General features: G+C 57.5%; 1 protein-coding gene across 1 annotated transcript in view; it reads left to right on the forward strand.

Moving 5' to 3' along the window:
- The window catches only part of DCBLD1 (discoidin, CUB and LCCL domain containing 1), a 72,626-nt gene that overhangs the window by 40,290 nt on the left and 12,710 nt on the right, over positions 1-19,626 (forward strand). Inside the window, exon 6 of the mRNA XM_075595036.1 lies at positions 1,963-2,096. Within this exon, the coding sequence (XP_075451151.1) occupies positions 1,963-2,096 (134 nt within the window). The remainder of the gene's footprint in view (positions 1-1,962; positions 2,097-19,626) is intronic.

The raw sequence follows: 19,626 nt of genomic DNA on the forward strand, positions 1-19,626 counted from the left end.
CTGGAGCTCCGCTCAGCTCTCCCCCCCGGAGCTCCGCTCAGCTCTCCCCCCCGGAGCTCCGCTCAGCTCTCCCCCCCGGAGCTCCGCTCAGCTCTCCCCCCCGGAGCTCCGCTCAGCTCTCCCCCCCGGAGCTCCGCTCAGCTCTCCCCCCCGGTGCTCCGCTCACCTCCCCCCCGGTGCTCCGCTCGCCTCCCCCCCGGTGCCCCGCTGACCTCCCCCCCGGTGCTCCGACAGGCAGTGGACACGCGGCGCCTAAGATGGCAGCGCCCGGAAGGACCCCCTTCCTCCCTCGCGGAGTAAGATGGCGGCGGACGGAAGGAGAGGTGACGTGTGTGTGTCACTGTGTGTGTGTGTGTGTCACTGTGTGTGTGTCACTGTGTGTGTGTGACACTGTTTGTGGGGGGGGGACACTGTGTGTGTGTGTGTGACACTGTGTGTGTGTGTCTGTGTGTGTGTTACACTGTGTGTGTTACACTGCCTCTTACTCCTTTCTGTGTGTGTGTGTGTGTGTGTGTGTGTGTGTGTGTGTGTGTGTGTGACAGTCTGTGGTGGGGGCCGGGGGGTGATGTGGTGGGGGCCGGGGGGTGATGTGGTGGGGGGTGATGTGGTGGGGGCCGGGGGGTGATGTGGTGGGGGCCGGGGGGTGATGTGGTGGGGGCCGGGGGGTGATGTGGTGGGGGCCGGGGGGTGATGCGGTGGGGGCCGGGGGGTGATGCAGGGGGGGGCAGTAATGTGAGGTGCAAGGGGGGGGGAGAGTCATGTGAGGTGCAAGGGGCGGAGAGTGATGTGATGTGCAAGGCGGGGGACACTGATGTGGGGGCCAGGAGGGGTGGAGACTGATGTGGGGTGCAGGGAGGGGAGACCACACATGTGAAGGAGGGGGGGGGGACGGAGCTGTGAAGGGGGGGGGGCGGAGCTGTGAAGGGGAACGGAGTTGTGAACGTGGGGGCCAGCCAGCTGTGAAGGGGGGTAAATCACGGGCAACGCCGGGTATATAAGCTAGTTGATAAATATAATGTATTCAGGTCATCCAGCTGCAAGGTGCTTGGCTGCTGCTGCTGTTATTCAGAGCCCATCGGCAGAGCTCTCGCCGCTAGTGTTGCTTTTGCCATATTTACTTCTGTTTAGGCAGCTGACAGACGTGATGCCCAAATAAACCCACGTTCTATCCAGACCACACACCGTGATTTGGCAGTGGCATCTGATTTGACACAGGCTAGCACCTCGGTTCACAACAAAATTCTTCCATAGGAAAATCTCCCCAGGGGAGCCTCTCCTTCCCATGTTTGACTAATGATACTAATTGCAACATGCCTGAGATCGTAACATTCAAATCTTAGTTGGTCTCCTAAAAAGTGAGGTACAGTATTCGGCTGATATTTGTACATCTCTGGAATGCAAGTTCTGGTGCTGCAATGTTGGCGTTTGATGTCGGAGACTGTTGGAAAGAGCCAGAAAAATGATGGATGTTACCTCAGTGCTACCTCCGTGTTAAAGTAGCTTAGTGTTGAGGACAATGCCTTTGACATGGAGGGTTTGACTCTTACGGTCGGCTCTCCTTTCCATTCTTTTTTTCCTGTACTATCCTGCTGACACAAACTATATTATAAGTTCTGGGGGGGGGGGGGGGGGCGTGAACACATTGTCTGGGAGTCATGAACTGTGATTCGAAAATTTGCACCTGATCTGCCATTCAAGTAAATGAAAGTTACCGGCAAATGTCCTGCATCACGGTCTTCATGACTGCTGTCCATTGTGTCTGTAAAATTCAGTCGGCAGCGCTGCAAACATTGTCAGCTCTACATAAGAAAAAGCAATATTAATATGTGCGTGGAGTTAAGATATTGGAACGTCAACGATTAGTTTGTAAATAAATATACTTCTCTACGGATATGTATACAGAAGTTTATTTCCCAGATGATTGTGTCAGTGACTGAATGTTATACATGCTTTCTGTTCTAGACTTCCTTGCTCTGCAAAGCTGCCATTCACGCCGGAGTTATTGCAGATGAACTGGGGGGGCAGATTCACCTGATTCAGCACAAAGGCGCAAGTCGGTACCAAGGTGTTCTGGCCAACGGAATTGTGTCAAAAGAGTAAGTTGTGCTTTGTACACATAAGCAGGTAACTTAGCTCTGTAAGGAATCCCCTTTGAGAATCAGCCGGCAACTGTGACAAAAAACGGGTGGCGTGTTTTCCAAACCTTTTATTGGTTGTTACACTCACATTTTGTTTAAAGCAGCAGAACGTGTTGTTTTTTTTTGTTTTGTTTTTAATAGGTGGGAAGCAGGGGGTCTCTGGAGCAGAGCCGTATTAATTTCAGTTCCGGGGACCCCCTGCTTCTCGAGGTAAATGTTCACAGCGCAAACTGAAAAGGTGTAATAAAGTTTATATACGGTAACAAATATAACAGCACTGCTAATGAATGTTGCATTCTCCTCCGTTGAACCGGGACATCATGAATCAAGCCTCCATTGTTGAGTACGTGGGCCGTTTTATGTATCATTGAAGTCAGCTGAGTTAAATCATGGTATGGAAGTGGTAGGATATTTAAACTGGGCACCTCCAGAATCCCAACATACCACAGAAGAAGCTGACAGATTTTGGCGGAACGCGTTGGGCTTTTTGGACCTTGGAGGCCACCATACCAACCCCTCGGCAGTTCAGGGCTGATGTCAGATGTCCCATTGGGTCTGCTGGTGAGAGAAGCAGACGGAGGAGACTATGCGTTAAATCGCACAGAACGGGAGGACGAGCACATGACTAGACCGGCGTAAGGGTTGGAGTGCGCCCCAAGTCACTCCCTGCACGTTATCTTTGGGGAGATTGGGAGTTTACTTTATCCCCTTTGTGTTGTTCGTTGCCTGGAGTAAAAACGTTATAGCACCAGCACTTTTGCATGTGTTTCTTGTCCCGGTTCTACGGAGGAGTGTGCAACATTCATTAGCAGTGCTAGTATCATTTGTTACCGTATATTCACTATATTACACCTTTTCAGTTTGCGCCGTGAACACTAATTCTTTCTATCCCTGGTTTACTGCAGTTGGGAAACTGCAAGTGTTTGGCAGCACCTGATCTCCATTTCACCTGAATTGCACTGAATAGTATAAGCTATTTGTTTGACACTTTTGGCACCAGTATAAGTTTGCACCTTATTTTATTCAATTGCCGAAGTAAATATCTCCTCTAGGGGGTGCTGGTAGCAGCACCGCATGTTTTTAAAGGTCCTGGTCACGCAGGCCAATAGGAGTCTGCAAGTGATGACGTCACAGCTTCCTATTGGCCTGTGTGATGCGGGACATTTAAGCCACCATTTCCACACAGCCCAGCCGGAGCTGCTACCGGCACTCCGTACGAACGTAAGTATCTCAGAAAGCAGGGGGTCCCCAGAGCGGAAATGAATGTCCAATCTACTTCAAACCAATAACCGAAAGGACAGCAGGTTTGCTGCTTTAGACCTTTTAAAAACTTGCATGCAGAATAGAGAGGCGGCAATAAGGTACTACGGATCAGTTAATGGGGGATTATATATGGTAATCCATTCCTTACAATGAAACAAATTATAAATCTATCAAATACATACCACATTTGTAACTGTGTACATATCCCTTACTTGGTTAAAAATGATTGAAGCAACATTTCCTGCGGGATTTTAATAGTTTTTTTGAAGTGAAACTTCTTTAGTGGCACCTATTCTGATGGGGGACAAATGTGAAACGGAAGTGACGTCACTACTACTACTACATCTACTGTGACATGCGGCGGAGGCGGCGATAGCCGCCGGCGCCGCTCCTAACAGTCGCTGCTCCCCCACACACACCCGCTGTGACATGCTGCCCACACACCTGCTGTGACATGCGGCCCGCCGCCGGCGCCACTCCTAACGGCCGCTGTTACCCCCCACACGGCCACTGCCATGGGTATAGCAAGATGGCTGCCGCAGAGCTTCCGGTGCTGCGGGTGTAATAAGATGGCGGAAGCCCCGCAAGTACTCCGGCTGAGAGAGGAGGAGGAGCCGCTGCTCAGCCTCTCTCCTCCCTCTTCCCTACCTCCGCTTCCCTGTGTCCCGCTGACTAAAGGGCGCCGCTCTCCTCACACGGCCGCCCGCTGCGCCGCTCCTAACGGCCGCCGGTCCCAGCTGCCATGCCGCGCATGCGCAGTTGTGATGGCGCCGCTGACGGACGCCACACATGCGCAGAAGCGGCAGGCAGCGGCGCCATTCCCCCCAAACGTGCACTGCCATGCCGCGCATGCGCTATTCCCCGCGCCCGCTGACATGCCGCGCATGCGGTAGTCATGGTGACGCTCACGGACGCCACATGCCTGCCTCCTGCTGCTAGCTCATCTCCGGGCCGGTCTCCGACCCCCTGCCCGGCGGGATGTCTGTCGGACATGGAGACCCGCGCCCTGCTGGATATCTGGGGGGAGGCGGACGTGCAGGGATCCTGCTTCTCCCCCTGGACCCCTGTGCAGGGGAGGTGAGCAGGCGGAGGAGACCTAGGAGCTGAGGGGGGCCGAGCAGGAAGACGAGGAGTCGCCCCACCCTGGGGAAGAGGGGGGGCCCAAGTCATCCCAGGACAACTTCACAGGAGGACTACAGGGAGGGCTCTTCCTGCTACACCGAGCACCCGATCAAGGTGGAGGAGGGGCCCAGCGTTGCCATCCGTCATTCATATATACTCGTACTCTCCTCCTGTGTCACACACACGAGCACTCAGACACACACTGTCACACACACAAGCACTCAGACACACACTGTCACACACAGACACGCGCACACACAGTCATGCGTGCGCTCTCAGCCACGCGCGCGCTCTCAGCCACGCGCGCGCTCTCAGCCACGCGCGCGCACTCAGCCACTCGCGCGCACTCTCAGCCACTCGCGCGCACTCTCAGCCACGCGCGCGCACTCTCAGCCACGCGCGCGCACTCTCAGCCACGCGCGTGCACTCTCAGCCACGCGCGCGCACTCTCAGCCACGCGCGCGCACTCTCAGCCACGCGCGCGCACTCTCAGCCACGCGCGCGCACTCTCAGCCACGCGCGCGCACTCTCAGCCACGCGCGCGCACTCTCAGCCACGCGCGCGCACTCTCAGCCACGCGCGCGCACTCTCAGCCACGCGCGCGCACTCTCAGCCACGCGCGCACTCTCAGCCACGCGCGCACTCTCAGCCACGCGCGCACTCTCAGTCACGCACACTCTGTCAGTCAGTCACACGCACATATGAGGAATTCACACTTGGCTATTTGCACTAATACAGGGGATGTGTGCCGAGCACGTGCATTCTAAGTCAAATTTATTTGCGTTTTGACAATGAAATTGTATTTTGATTTTTAATTAAAACATCACCAACACAAATACAATTTCTGTGACAAAAGTCAAAGAAGTTTCACTTACTATGCGCGTGTACAGCACACACAGCTTTTTTTTTTTTTTTTTTTTTTTTTTTTTTTTAAGCTTCCTTTAGAATTATTTCATTGATCACGGCAATAGATTTCTTTCCGTGTCTTACATTTCTATTGATTTCTCCACTGTTTTATCATTTGATTTTGTAATGCAAGGAAAAAAGTTCAATAGAATTTCCACTTCCCGTTTTTATTTAATAAGATTCAACTGTGTGTGATTTTGCCAGTGTAAGAAGGTATTTTGTTTCTCATTACGTACAAGTGTAGAATATGTAAATAATAACTGTTCTGATATTATTTTGTGCATAGTTAATAATGTATGTATATACTGTATTATTATTTATTTATTTTAAATAATATATGCCATTCCTGTAGTGTGTTGCTCTAGGTCAGTATTACTGGTTTCTGGTTGCAGAAGAACTTGCACTCTATTATACTAATATTTCTTAAGGGCCCCTTTGTAATGTGAACAAAGATAAGGAGAGCAGAGCTGGTAAAAGCAAGGTCAAGATGGGTAATATATTTTGGTTAGATCAGACAGAGAGGCGACACAGAATAAAAACAACCAATTAGTGTCTCAAAATAACAAACTAGTGAACTATTCAAATTATAATATTGATGGTGAGGCGTTGCCCAAATGCATGACTAAAATACACTTACAATGTGAAACTCATAACTTTGATTGCTTTCATATATTTCTTTGTAATTGTTTTTTCCGCCCCGTGATTCCCCTGCTTGTGAGAGGCAGAATACATTCTATCCTGAGACAAACCCTACTGTGGTTATTTGTTCCCTATAGAAACATTACACTGTACTGACTTCAAACTCCTTATTCAAACCCCTAGTGGCTGGGTGTGTCTGCATCCAGATTGGCAATTGATTTGAGCGTATCCATCTCTGACACTATGCATGTGCGCTTATCTGAGTTTGTACAGCGCACTTCATGTATGGTAATATGGAGTAGCATTAATAAGGAATATTCAATCATTTAATTGTCTAATGATTCTGTTAGATAACATTAAAGCAGAACAGACTATATATGAAATGAAAGCACATTGAAATTATTTTAAGAGTTCAGATAAATGCGGCAAATGCATAAGATTTATTTAACTCGCTTGTTTGAATCACGAGTACCATTTAAAGTTTAGTCTTCAAAATAAGTTATACATTTACATTTTCCGAATCAGTTTTCTTTAGAAATCATAAACGCATGTGCAAAACGATAAAAAAAGCCAACCGCAGAAATCCTAAAGGTATTACTATTGTTTAAATTGTTTTACCCTAATTTTAGAGTTTTACATTGCATTTTAAAGCCCAGTTTTATACAGTATACTGTACAATCAATTAGAATTGTGCTTCTGCATGGTAATTGTTGGACAGGAACTGGTTTATATGTCAAGTTTTTGTACTGGGTTTCTTGTTGGCAGTTTTCGCTTGGCGCACACATCCGTCTTTTATCCCTCTTCCCTAATTCAGCTCGAAGTGGCTTTGAGCTTCTCACATTAAATTCTTCTTCTTGGTGGAGGAATGATTTGCATGACATGCTAATGGGCAGCGAGCCTGCAAATGTGCTATAATGATATGGGGACGTTATGAATGGCTCCCTTGCTAACCGTGCAGACCTGACCTTGTCACTTTGACTTCATTCCAGGGAAATTTGTCCCGCTGGGATGGAAGTGATTTGCGGTCATCTTTTACCGTGTGGGCACACAATAGTGTCCTCTTTCATGGAGATATAATGGACATTTGTTGAGGGTTAAAACTTTCTGGATGACAGAAATTCAGGGCAAAGGCAGTTTAAATAGGATAAGCAGTACTTGCACTGGTGCTCGGATGAGCGAATTTGTAGTGCATGTAGACATTGAGTTTACATAATATGTATTGGTACTTTTTTTCTCTCTGTGCCATGTCATGGACTTCTCGTGTTAGGGTAAATTTTATAGTCTCCAACGCTTTGAAAAATGTAACGTATGCCCCTTTATTGACTATAAAAGCGTGCGGAAGCGCCGTCTAAAGCCGCGCTCATAGAGATAATGTTTCCCCTCAGCGCGCCTCAGCACGGTCGTTTTTACCATGTCCGAGGCCTTCATTTCTTATTGCTCTGTTAGAGCTGGTGATGTCCAACAACGAATCAATTTAATTGGAGTAAGTAGATATTTGTAACACACAGTCTGTCACGTTAAACTTGCAAAGTGTCTCTACAGACTTGGTGTCCCACACATTTATTTATTTATTTTGCATGTAAAACAAGTAGATGTAGATTGAATACTGTGGGAATATTGTACATGTTTAAACTTAAAGCAGGCATTTTCTTCGTAAGCCTTAGGCTGCGCTTGTAGTCCCGGCGACGCAACGTTGTGTCAAAACATGTGTATTGAATCCGTCGCGTGCGCCTATAGCAGGAGCGACGCGACGGCCTGGTCGCGATCGCTGGAAGTCAATGAAAAATTAATTTTTCAGCGGCCGCAGCGAAACGCGAGAGGTTCATTCACTGAGGGCGAACCGTTCACGACCAAGCCCCTGCCATGCCCCCCCCACCGGTCGCTGTCTCGTCTCGAACACTATAAGCAAAAATCTCTGCTGCGGATTACGTCACGCCGTTGCGTCGCCATAGTAGGGACTAGAAGCGCAGCCTTAGTCGTCTTTGTTCATTCTGCGACAGGCTGTCACCATTCCATTAAAGCCCATCTTCAGATATGCACTCAAATTAACCCATTCTGTGCCAAGAGGCAAGCAACACCCCATGGACACATTTATTTTCTCTTTTGATTTTTTAATTTTCCTTCTGAGAACTTTTTATTTAATTTATTTATACACACAACATGCTTGCCAAAGAGATGTTAATGGTTATTGTAGAAATTGTGGCAACTGTCCAGTAAAGGCGCTTTGGCTTCTAAGAACAATCACATGACAAAAGGCTATTTCAGCTAAATGATTGCTAGAAACGTCGGTTTTTTTTCTTCTGTTTTGCCTGTGTTACAGATTTACAAAGAATTCATATTCACCTTAAGCACTAGTAAACTATGCAACCACATCTTGTATTTCTATAGTGTTTTTTTTTAACTGCAAGACTATTTACCCTTCTAGTTTAGGGTTATTCGTGCAGCCTCCTCTGGGGTGGGATGCTGGGTGCGCAGTTCACGCTCCGGTCTGCATGGCAGGGCCTAAATAGTGGAGATGGGAAAATATTACTTTTAAAATGACTTGTGGGATGACTGAGGCAAAGGGAGAAGAGGTGATAAGTGTTTATATTTTGCAAAGTTGAAGCACAGAGAAATGAGTTTACTTACAAGCCACTGAATAATTTTTCATTAAAATGCATTCTGAAATTTGTACTTACAAACGTGGGGTGGGAAAGGGTGTCCTCTGGAGAAATGTGAAACTGGCATGGTTACTTGCACTATAGCCGACTGCTGCTACAGTCGCTCCAAGATCACAGTGCTGCTGTCGCTAATCCCAGCCAACCTACAGTATTCGAACAGGGGTGGCCAATTCCAGTCCCCAAGGGCCACCAACAGGTGAGGTTTTCAGGATATGTCTGCTTCAGCACAGGTGGTGTAGTCTTCGACTAAGCCATCTATGCTGAAGCAGAGAGATCCTGAACTTTTGGTGGCCCTTGAGGACTGGAGTTGTCCACCCCTGTATTAGAAGAACAGCAGCCATGACCACTGGGCCGCAGCCAAACTGTTAGCTCCGAACACTGAGCAAGCAGGACAATCACCTGTGATACTGCAACAGTAATGAAGTAATGCAAGGTGGGGCAGAGGCCTTTGCACTGGAAACCGTATGTTTGATGAGGCTCCGTCCACTATGGCTGAGACTCTGATAGGAACAGCAGTGAGACTCTGGTAGGAACAGCAGCGCGACTCTGATAGGAACAGCAGGGCGGCTCTGATAGGAACAGCAGCGCGGCTCTGATAGGAACAGCAGCGCGGCTCTGATAGGAACAGCAGCGCGGCTCTGATAGGAACAGCAGCGCGGCTCTGATAGGAACAGCAGCGCGGCTCTGATAGGAACAGCAGCGCGGCTCTGATAGGAACAGCAGCGCGGCTCTGATAGGAACAGCAGCGCGGCTCTGATAGGAACAGCAGCGCGGCTCTGATAGGAACAGCAGCGCGGCTCCGATAGGAACAGCAGAGAGACTCTGATAGGAACAGCAGCGCGGCTCCGATAGGAACAGCAGAGAGACTCCGATAGGAACAGCAGCGCGGCTCCGATAGGAACAGCAGCGCGGCTCCGATAGGATCAGCAGCGCGGCTCCGATAGGAACAGCAGCGCGGCTCCGATAGGAACAGCAGCGCGGCTCCGATAGGATCAGCAGCGCGGCTCCGATAGGAACAGCAGCGCGGCTCCGATAGGAACAGCAGCGCGGCTCCGATAGGATCAGCAGCGCGGCTCCGATAGGAACAGCAGCGCGGCTCCGATAGGATCAGCAGCGCGGCTCCGATAGGAACAGCAGCGCGGCTCCGATAGGAACAGCAGCGCGGCTCCGATAGGATCAGCAGCGCGGCTCCGATAGGATCAGCAGCGCGGCTCCGATAGGAACAGCAGCGCGGCTCCGATAGGAACAGCAGCGCGGCTCCGATAGGAACAGCAGCGCGGCTCCGATAGGAACAGCAGCGCGGCTCCGATAGGAACAGCAGCGCGGCTCCGATAGGAACAGCAGCGCGGCTCCGATAGGATCAGCAGCGCGGCTCCGATAGGAACAGCAGCGCGGCTCCGATAGGATCAGCAGCGCGGCTCCGATAGGAACAGCAGCGCGGCTCCGATAGGAACAGCAGCGCGGCTCCGATAGGATCAGCAGCGCGGCTCCGATAGGAACAGCAGGGCGGCTCCGATAGGAACAGCAGCGCGGCTCCGATAGGATCAGCAGCGCGGCTCCGATAGGAACAGCAGCGCGGCTCCGATAGGAACAGCAGCGCGGCTCCGATAGGAACAGCAGCGCGGCTCCGATAGGATCAGCAGCGCGGCTCCGATAGGATCAGCAGCGCGGCTCCGATAGGAACAGCAGCGCGGCTCCGATGGGAACAGCAGCGCGGCTCCGATGGGAACAGCAGCGCGGCTCCGATGGGAACAGCAGCGCGGCTCCGATAGGAACAGGCGCGCGGCTCCGATGGGAACAGCAGCGCGGCTCCGATAGGAACAGCAGCGCGGCTCCGATAGGAACAGGCGCGCGGCTCCGATAGGAACAGCAGCGCGGCTCTGATAGGAACAGCAGCGCGGCTCCGATAGGAACAGCAGCGCGGCTCCGATAGGAACAGCAGCGCGGCTCCGATAGGATCAGCAGCGCGGCTCCGATAGGAACAGCAGCGCGGCTCCGATAGGATCAGCAGCGCGGCTCCGATAGGAACAGCAGCGCGGCTCCGATAGGAACAGCAGCGCGGCTCCGATAGGAACAGGCGCGCGGCTCCGATGGGAACAGCAGCGCGGCTCCGATAGGAACAGCAGCGCGGCTCCGATAGGAACAGGCGCGCGGCTCCGATAGGAACAGCAGCGCGGCTCTGATAGGAACAGCAGCGCGGCTCCGATAGGAACAGCAGCGCGGCTCCGATAGGAACAGCAGCGCGGCTCCGATAGGATCAGCAGCGCGGCTCCGATAGGAACAGCAGCGCGGCTCCGATAGGAACAGCAGCGCGGCTCCGATAGGAACAGGCGCGCGGCTCCGATGGGAACAGCAGCGCGGCTCCGATAGGAACAGCAGCGCGGCTCTGATAGGAACAGCAGCGCGGCTCCGATAGGAACAGCAGCGCGGCTCCGATAGGAACAGCAGCGCGGCTCCGATAGGAACAGCAGCGCGGCTCCGATAGGAACAGCAGCGCGGCTCCGATAGGAACAGCAGCGCGGCTCCGATAGGAACAGCAGCGCGGCTCCGATAGGATCAGCAGCGCGGCTCCGATAGGAACAGCAGCGCGGCTCCGATAGGAACAGCAGCGCGGCTCCGATAGGATCAGCAGCGCGGCTCCGATAGGAACAGCAGGGCGGCTCCGATAGGAACAGCAGGGCGGCTCCGATAGGAACAGCAGCGCGGCTCCGATAGGAACAGCAGCGCGGCTCCGATAGGAACAGCAGCGCGGCTCCGATAGGAACAGCAGCGCGGCTCCGATAGGATCAGCAGCGCGGCTCCGATAGGATCAGCAGCGCGGCTCCGATAGGATCAGCAGCGCGGCTCCGATAGGAACAGCAGCGCGGCTCCGATAGGATCAGCAGCGCGGCTCCGATAGGAACAGCAGCGCGGCTCCGATAGGAACAGCAGCGCGGCTCTGATGGGAACAGGCGCGCGGCTCCGATAGGAACAGCAGCGCGGCTCCGATAGGAACAGCAGCGCGGCTCCGATAGGAACAGCAGCGCGGCTCTGATAGGAACAGCAGCGCGGCTCCGATAGGAACAGCAGCGCGGCTCCGATAGGAACAGCAGCGCGGCTCCGATAGGAACAGCAGCGCGGCTCCGATAGGAACAGCAGCGCGGCTCCGATGGGAACAGCAGCGCGGCTCCGATGGGAACAGCAGCGCGGCTCCGATGGGAACAGCAGCGCGGCTCCGATAGGAACAGCAGCGCGGCTCCGATGGGAACAGCAGCGCGGCTCCGATGGGAACAGCAGCGCGGCTCCGATAGGAACAGCAGCGCGGCTCCGATAGGAACAGCAGCGCGGCTCCGATAGGAACAGGCAGCGCGGCTCCGATAGGAACAGCAGCGCGGCTCCGATAGGAACAGCAGCGCGGCTCCGATAGGAACAGCAGCGCGGCTCCGATAGGAACAGCAGCGCGGCTCTGATAGGAACAGCAGCGCGGCTCCGATAGGAACAGCAGCGCGGCTCCGATAGGAACAGCAGCGCGGCTCCGATAGGAACAGCAGCGCGGCTCCGATAGGAACAGCAGCGCGGCTCCGATAGGAACAGCAGCGCGGCTCCGATAGGAACAGCAGCGCGGCTCCGATAGGAACAGCAGCGCGGCTCCGATAGGAACAGCAGCGCGGCTCCGATAGGAACAGCAGCGCGGCTCCGATAGGAACAGCAGCGCGGCTCCGATAGGAACAGCAGCGCGGCTCCGATAGGAACAGCAGCGCGGCTCCGATAGGAACAGCAGCGCGGCTCCGATAGGAACAGCAGCGCGGCTCCGATAGGAACAGCAGCGCGGCTCCGATAGGAACAGCAGCGCGGCTCCGATAGGATCAGCAGCGCGGCTCCGATAGGAACAGCAGCGCGGCTCCGATAGGAACAGCAGCGCGGCTCCGATAGGAACAGCAGCGCGGCTCCGATAGGATCAGCAGCGCGGCTCCGATAGGAACAGCAGCGCGGCTCCGATAGGAACAGCAGCGCGGCTCCGATAGGAACAGCAGCGCGGCTCCGATAGGAACAGCAGCGCGGCTCCGATAGGAACAGCAGCGCGGCTCCGATAGGAACAGCAGCGCGGCTCCGATAGGAACAGCAGCGCGGCTCCGATAGGAACAGCAGCGCGGCTCCGATAGGAACAGCAGCGCGGCTCCGATAGGAACAGCAGCGCGGCTCCGATAGGAACAGCAGCGCGGCTCCGATAGGAACAGCAGCGCGGCTCCGATAGGATCAGCAGCGCGGCTCCGATAGGAACAGCAGCGCGGCTCCGATAGGAACAGCAGCGCGGCTCCGATAGGAACAGCAGCGCGGCTCCGATAGGATCAGCAGCGCGGCTCCGATAGGATCAGCAGCGCGGCTCCGATAGGAACAGCAGCGCGGCTCCGATAGGAACAGCAGCGCGGCTCCGATAGGAACAGCAGCGCGGCTCCGATAGGAACAGCAGCGCGGCTCCGATAGGAACAGCAGCGCGGCTCCGATAGGAACAGCAGCGCGGCTCCGATGGGAACAGGAGCGCGGCTCCGATGGGAACAGGAGCGCGGCTCCGATAGGAACAGCAGCGCGGCTCCGATAGGAACAGCAGCGCGGCTCCGATAGGATCAGCAGCGCGGCTCCGATGGGAACAGCAGCGCGGCTCCGATGGGAACAGGCGCGCGGCTCCGATAGGATCAGCAGCGCGGCTCCGATAGGAACAGCAGCGCGGCTCCGATAGGAACAGCAGCGCGGCTCCGATAGGATCAGCAGCGCGGCTCCGATAGGAACAGCAGCGCGGCTCCGATAGGAACAGCAGCGCGGCTCCGATAGGAACAGCAGCGCGGCTCCGATAGGATCAGCAGCGCGGCTCCGATAGGAACAGGCAGCGCGGCTCCGATAGGATCAGCAGCGCGGCTCCGATAGGAACAGCAGCGCGGCTCCGATAGGAACAGCAGCGCGGCTCCGATAGGAACAGCAGCGCGGCTCCGATAGGAACAGCAGCGCGGCTCCGATAGGATCAGCCGCGCGGCTCCGATAGGAACAGGCGCGCGGCTCCGATAGGATCAGCAGCGCGGCTCCGATAGGAACAGCAGCGCGGCTCCGATAGGAACAGCAGCGCGGCTCCGATAGGAACAGCAGCGCGGCTCCGATAGGATCAGCAGCGCGGCTCCGATAGGATCAGCCGCGCGGCTCCGATAGGAACAGGCGCGCGGCTCCGATAGGATCAGCAGCGCGGCTCCGATAGGAACAGCAGCGCGGCTCCGATAGGAACAGCAGCGCGGCTCCGATAGGAACAGCAGGGCGGCTCCGATAGGATCAGCAGCGCGGCTCCGATAGGAACAGCAGCGCGGCTCCGATAGGATCAGCAGCGCGGCTCCGATAGGATCAGCAGCGCGGCTCCGATAGGAACAGCAGCGCGGCTCCGATAGGAACAGCAGCGCGGCTCCGATGGGATCAGCAGCGCGGCTCCGATGGGAACAGCAGCGCGGCTCCGATAGGAACAGCAGCGCGGCTCCGATAGGAACAGCAGCGCGGCTCCGATAGGAACAGCAGCGCGGCTCCGATGGGATCAGCAGCGCGGCTCCGATAGGATCAGCAGCGCGGCTCCGATAGGAACAGCAGCGCGGCTCCGATAGGAACAGCAGCGCGGCTCCGATAGGAACAGCAGCGCGGCTCCGATAGGAACAGCAGCGCGGCTCCGATAGGAACAGCAGCGCGGCTCCGATAGGAACAGCAGGGCGGCTCCGATAGGAACAGCAGGGCGGCTCCGATAGGAACAGCAGCGCGGCTCCGATAGGAACAGCAGCGCGGCTCCGATAGGAACAGCAGCGCGGCTCCGATAGGAACAGCAGCGCGGCTCCGATAGGAACAGCAGCGCGGCTCCGATAGGAACAGCAGCGCGGCTCCGATAGGAACAGCAGCGCGGCTCCGATAGGAACAGCAGCGCGGCTCCGATAGGAACAGGCGCGCGGCTCCGATAGGAACAGGCGCGCGGCTCCGATAGGAACAGCAGCGCGGCTCCGATAGGAACAGGCGCGCGGCTCCGATAGGAACAGCAGCGCGGCTCCGATGGGAACAGCAGCGCGGCTCCGATAGGAACAGGCGCGCGGCTCCGATAGGAACAGCAGCGCGGCTCCGATAGGAACAGGCGCGCGGCTCCGATAGGAACAGCAGCGCGGCTCCGATGGGAACAGCAGCGCGGCTCCGATGGGAACAGCAGCGCGGCTCCGATAGGAACAGCAGCGCGGCTCCGATGGGAACAGCAGCGCGGCTCCGATGGGAACAGCAGCGCGGCTCCGATAGGAACAGCAGCGCGGCTCCGATAGGAACAGCAGCGCGGCTCCGATAGGAACAGCAGCGCGGCTCCGATAGGAACAGCAGCGCGGCTCCGATAGGAACAGCAGCGCGGCTCCGATAGGAACAGCAGCGCGGCTCCGATAGGAACAGCAGCGCGGCTCCGATAGGATCAGCAGCGCGGCTCCGATAGGAACAGCAGCGCGGCTCCGATAGGAACAGCAGCGCGGCTCCGATAGGAACAGCAGCGCGGCTCCGATAGGAACAGCAGCGCGGCTCCGATAGGATCAGCAGCGCGGCTCCGATAGGAACAGCAGCGCGGCTCCGATAGGAACAGCAGGGCGGCTCCGATAGGATCAGCAGCGCGGCTCCGATAGGAACAGCAGCGCGGCTCCGATAGGATCAGCAGCGCGGCTCCGATAGGATCAGCAGCGCGGCTCCGATAGGAACAGCAGCGCGGCTCCGATAGGAACAGCAGCGCGGCTCCGATGGGAACAGCAGCGCGGCTCCGATGGGAACAGCAGCGCGGCTCCGATGGAACAGCAGCGCGGCTCCGATAGGATCAGCAGGGCGGCTCCGATAGGAACAGCAGCGCGGCTCCGATAGGAACAGCAGCGCGGCTCCGATAGGAACAGCAGCGCGGCTCCGATAGGAACAGCAGCGCGGCTCCGATAGGAACAGCAGCGCGGCTCCGATAGGAACAGCAGCGCGGCTCCGATAGGAACAGCAGCGCGGCTCCGATAGGAACAGCAGCGCGGCTCCGATAGGAACAGGCGCGCGGCTCCGATAGGAACAGCAGCGCGGCTCCGATAGGAACAGCGCGCGGCTCCGATAGGAACAGCAGCGCGGCTCCGATAGGAACAGCAGCGCGGCTCCGATAGGAACAGCAGCGCGGCTCTGATAGGAACAGCAGCGCGGCTCCGATAGGAACAGCAGCGCGGCTCCGATAGGAACAGCAGCGCGGCTCCGATAGGAACAGGCGCGCGGCTCCGATAGGAACAGCAGCGCGGCTCCGATAGGAACAGCAGCGCGGCTCCGATAGGAACAGCAGCGCGGCTCCGATAGGAACAGCAGCGCGGCTCCGATAGGAACAGCAGCGCGGCTCCGATAGGAACAGGCGCGCGGCTCCGATAGGAACAGCAGCGCGGCTCCGATAGGAACAGCAGCGCGGCTCCGATAGGAACAGCAGCGCGGCTCCGATAGGAACAGCAGCGCGGCTCCGATAGGAACAGCAGCGCGGCTCCGATAGGAACAGCAGCGCGGCTCCGATAGGAACAGCAGCGCGGCTCCGATAGGAACAGGCGCGCGGCTCCGATAGGAACAGCAGCGCGGCTCCGATAGGAACAGCAGCGCGGCTCCGATAGGAACAGCAGCGCGGCTCCGATAGGATCAGCAGCGCGGCTCCGATAGGAACAGCAGCGCGGCTCCGATAGGAACAGCAGCGCGGCTCCGATAGGATCAGCAGCGCGGCTCCGATGGGAACAGCAGCGCGGCTCCGATGGGAACAGCAGCGCGGCTCCGATGGGATCAGCAGCGCGGCTCCGATAGGAACAGCAGCGCGGCTCCGATAGGAACAGCAGCGCGGCTCCGATAGGAACAGCAGCGCGGCTCCGATAGGAACAGGCGCGCGGCTCCGATAGGAACAGCAGCGCGGCTCCGATAGGAACAGCAGCGCGGCTCCGATAGGATCAGCAGCGCGGCTCCGATAGGAACAGCAGCGCGGCTCCGATAGGAACAGCAGCGCGGCTCCGATAGGAACAGCAGCGCGGCTCCGATAGGAACAGGCGCGCGGCTCCGATAGGAACAGCAGCGCGGCTCCGATAGGAACAGGCGCGCGGCTCCGATAGGAACAGCAGCGCGGCTCCGATAGGAACAGCAGCGCGGCTCCGATAGGAACAGCAGCGCGGCTCCGATAGGAACAGCAGCGCGGCTCCGATAGGAACAGCAGCGCGGCTCCGATAGGAACAGCAGCGCGGCTCCGATAGGAACAGCAGCGCGGCTCCGATAGGAACAGCAGCGCGGCTCCGATAGGAACAGCAGCGCGGCTCCGATAGGAACAGCAGCGCGGCTCCGATAGGAACAGCAGCGCGGCTCCGATAGGAACAGCAGCGCGGCTCCGATAGGAACAGCAGCGCGGCTCCGATAGGAACAGCAGCGCGGCTCCGATAGGATCAGCAGCGCGGCTCCGATAGGAACAGCAGCGCGGCTCCGATAGGAACAGCAGCGCGGCTCCGATAGGAACAGCAGCGCGGCTCCGATAGGATCAGCAGCGCGGCTCCGATAGGATCAGCAGCGCGGCTCCGATAGGAACAGCAGCGCGGCTCCGATAGGAACAGCAGCGCGGCTCCGATAGGAACAGCAGCGCGGCTCCGATAGGAACAGCAGCGCGGCTCCGATAGGAACAGCAGCGCGGCTCCGATAGGAACAGCAGCGCGGCTCCGATAGGAACAGCAGCGCGGCTCCGATAGGAACAGGCGCGCGGCTCCGATAGGAACAGCAGCGCGGCTCCGATAGGAACAGCAGCGCGGCTCCGATAGGAACAGCAGCGCGGCTCCGATAGGAACAGCAGCGCGGCTCCGATAGGAACAGCAGCGCGGCTCCGATAGGATCAGCAGCGCGGCTCCGATAGGATCAGCAGCGCGGCTCCGATAGGAACAGCAGCGCGGCTCCGATAGGAACAGCAGCGCGGCTCCGATAGGAACAGCAGCGCGGCTCCGATAGGAACAGGCGCGCGGCTCCGATAGGAACAGCAGCGCGGCTCCGATAGGAACAGCAGCGCGGCTCCGATAGGAACAGCAGCGCGGCTCCGATAGGAACAGGCGCGCGGCTCCGATAGGAACAGCAGCGCGGCTCCGATAGGAACAGCAGCGCGGCTCCGATAGGAACAGCAGCGCGGCTCCGATAGGAACAGCAGCGCGGCTCCGATAGGAACAGCAGCGCGGCTCCGATAGGATCAGCAGCGCGGCTCCGATAGGATCAGCAGCGCGGCTCCGATAGGAACAGCAGCGCGGCTCCGATAGGAACAGCAGCGCGGCTCCGATAGGAACAGCAGCGCGGCTCCGATAGGAACAGGCGCGCGGCTCCGATAGGAACAGCAGCGCGGCTCCGATAGGAACAGCAGCGCGGCTCCGATAGGAACAGCAGCGCGGCTCCGATAGGAACAGCAGCGCGGCTCCGATAGGAACAGCAGCGCGGCTCCGATAGGAACAGGCGCGCGGCTCCGATAGGAACAGCAGCGCGGCTCCGATAGGAACAGGCGCGCGGCTCCGATAGGAACAGCAGCGCGGCTCCGATAGGAACAGCAGCGCGGCTCCGATAGGAACAGCAGCGCGGCTCCGATAGGAACAGCAGCGCGGCTCCGATAGGAACAGCAGCGCGGCTCCGATAGGAACAGCAGCGCGGCTCCGATAGGAACAGCAGCGCGGCTCCGATAGGAACAGCAGCGCGGCTCCGATAGGATCAGCAGCGCGGCTCCGATAGGAACAGCAGCGCGGCTCCGATAGGAACAGCAGCGCGGCTCCGATAGGAACAGCAGCGCGGCTCCGATAGGAACAGCAGCGCGGCTCCGATAGGATCAGCAGCGCGGCTCCGATAGGAACAGCAGCGCGGCTCCGATAGGAACAGCAGCGCGGCTCCGATAGGAACAGCAGCGCGGCTCCGATAGGAACAGGCGCGCGGCTCCGATAGGAACAGCAGCGCGGCTCCGATAGGAACAGGCGCGCGGCTCCGATAGGAACAGCAGCGCGGCTCCGATAGGAACAGCAGCGCGGCTCCGATAGGAACAGCAGCGCGGCTCCGATAGGAACAGCAGCGCGGCTCCGATAGGAACAGCAGCGCGGCTCCGATAGGAACAGCAGCGCGGCTCCGATAGGATCAGCAGCGCGGCTCCGATAGGAACAGCAGCGCGGCTCCGATAGGAACAGCAGCGCGGCTCCGATAGGAACAGGCGCGCGGCTCCGATAGGAACAGCAGCGCGGCTCCGATAGGAACAGCAGCGCGGCTCCGATAGGATCAGCAGCGCGGCTCCGATAGGAACAGCAGCGCGGCTCCGATAGGAACAGCAGCGCGGCTCCGATAGGAACAGCAGCGCGGCTCCGATAGGATCAGCAGCGCGGCTCCGATAGGAACAGCAGCGCGGCTCCGATAGGAACAGCAGCGCGGCTCCGATAGGAACAGCAGCGCGGCTCCGATAGGAACAGCAGCGCGGCTCCGATAGGAACAGCAGCGCGGCTCCGATAGGAACAGGCGCGCGGCTCCGATAGGAACAGCAGCGCGGCTCCGATAGGAACAGCAGCGCGGCTCCGATAGGAACAGCAGCGCGGCTCCGATAGGAACAGCAGCGCGGCTCCGATAGGAACAGCAGCGCGGCTCCGATAGGAACAGGCGCGCGGCTCCGATAGGAACAGCAGCGCGGCTCCGATAGGAACAGCAGCGCGGCTCCGATGGGATCAGCAGCGCGGCTCCGATGGGATCAGCAGCGCGGCTCCGATAGGAACAGCAGCGCGGCTCCGATAGGAACAGCAGCGCGGCTCCGATAGGAACAGCAGCGCGGCTCCGATAGGAACAGCAGCGCGGCTCCGATAGGAACAGCAGCGCGGCTCCGATAGGAACAGCAGCGCGGCTCC

Source organism: Ascaphus truei, chromosome 4 (assembly GCF_040206685.1).
Source record: "Ascaphus truei isolate aAscTru1 chromosome 4, aAscTru1.hap1, whole genome shotgun sequence".
NCBI classification, from domain to species: Eukaryota; Metazoa; Chordata; class Amphibia; order Anura; family Ascaphidae; genus Ascaphus; species Ascaphus truei.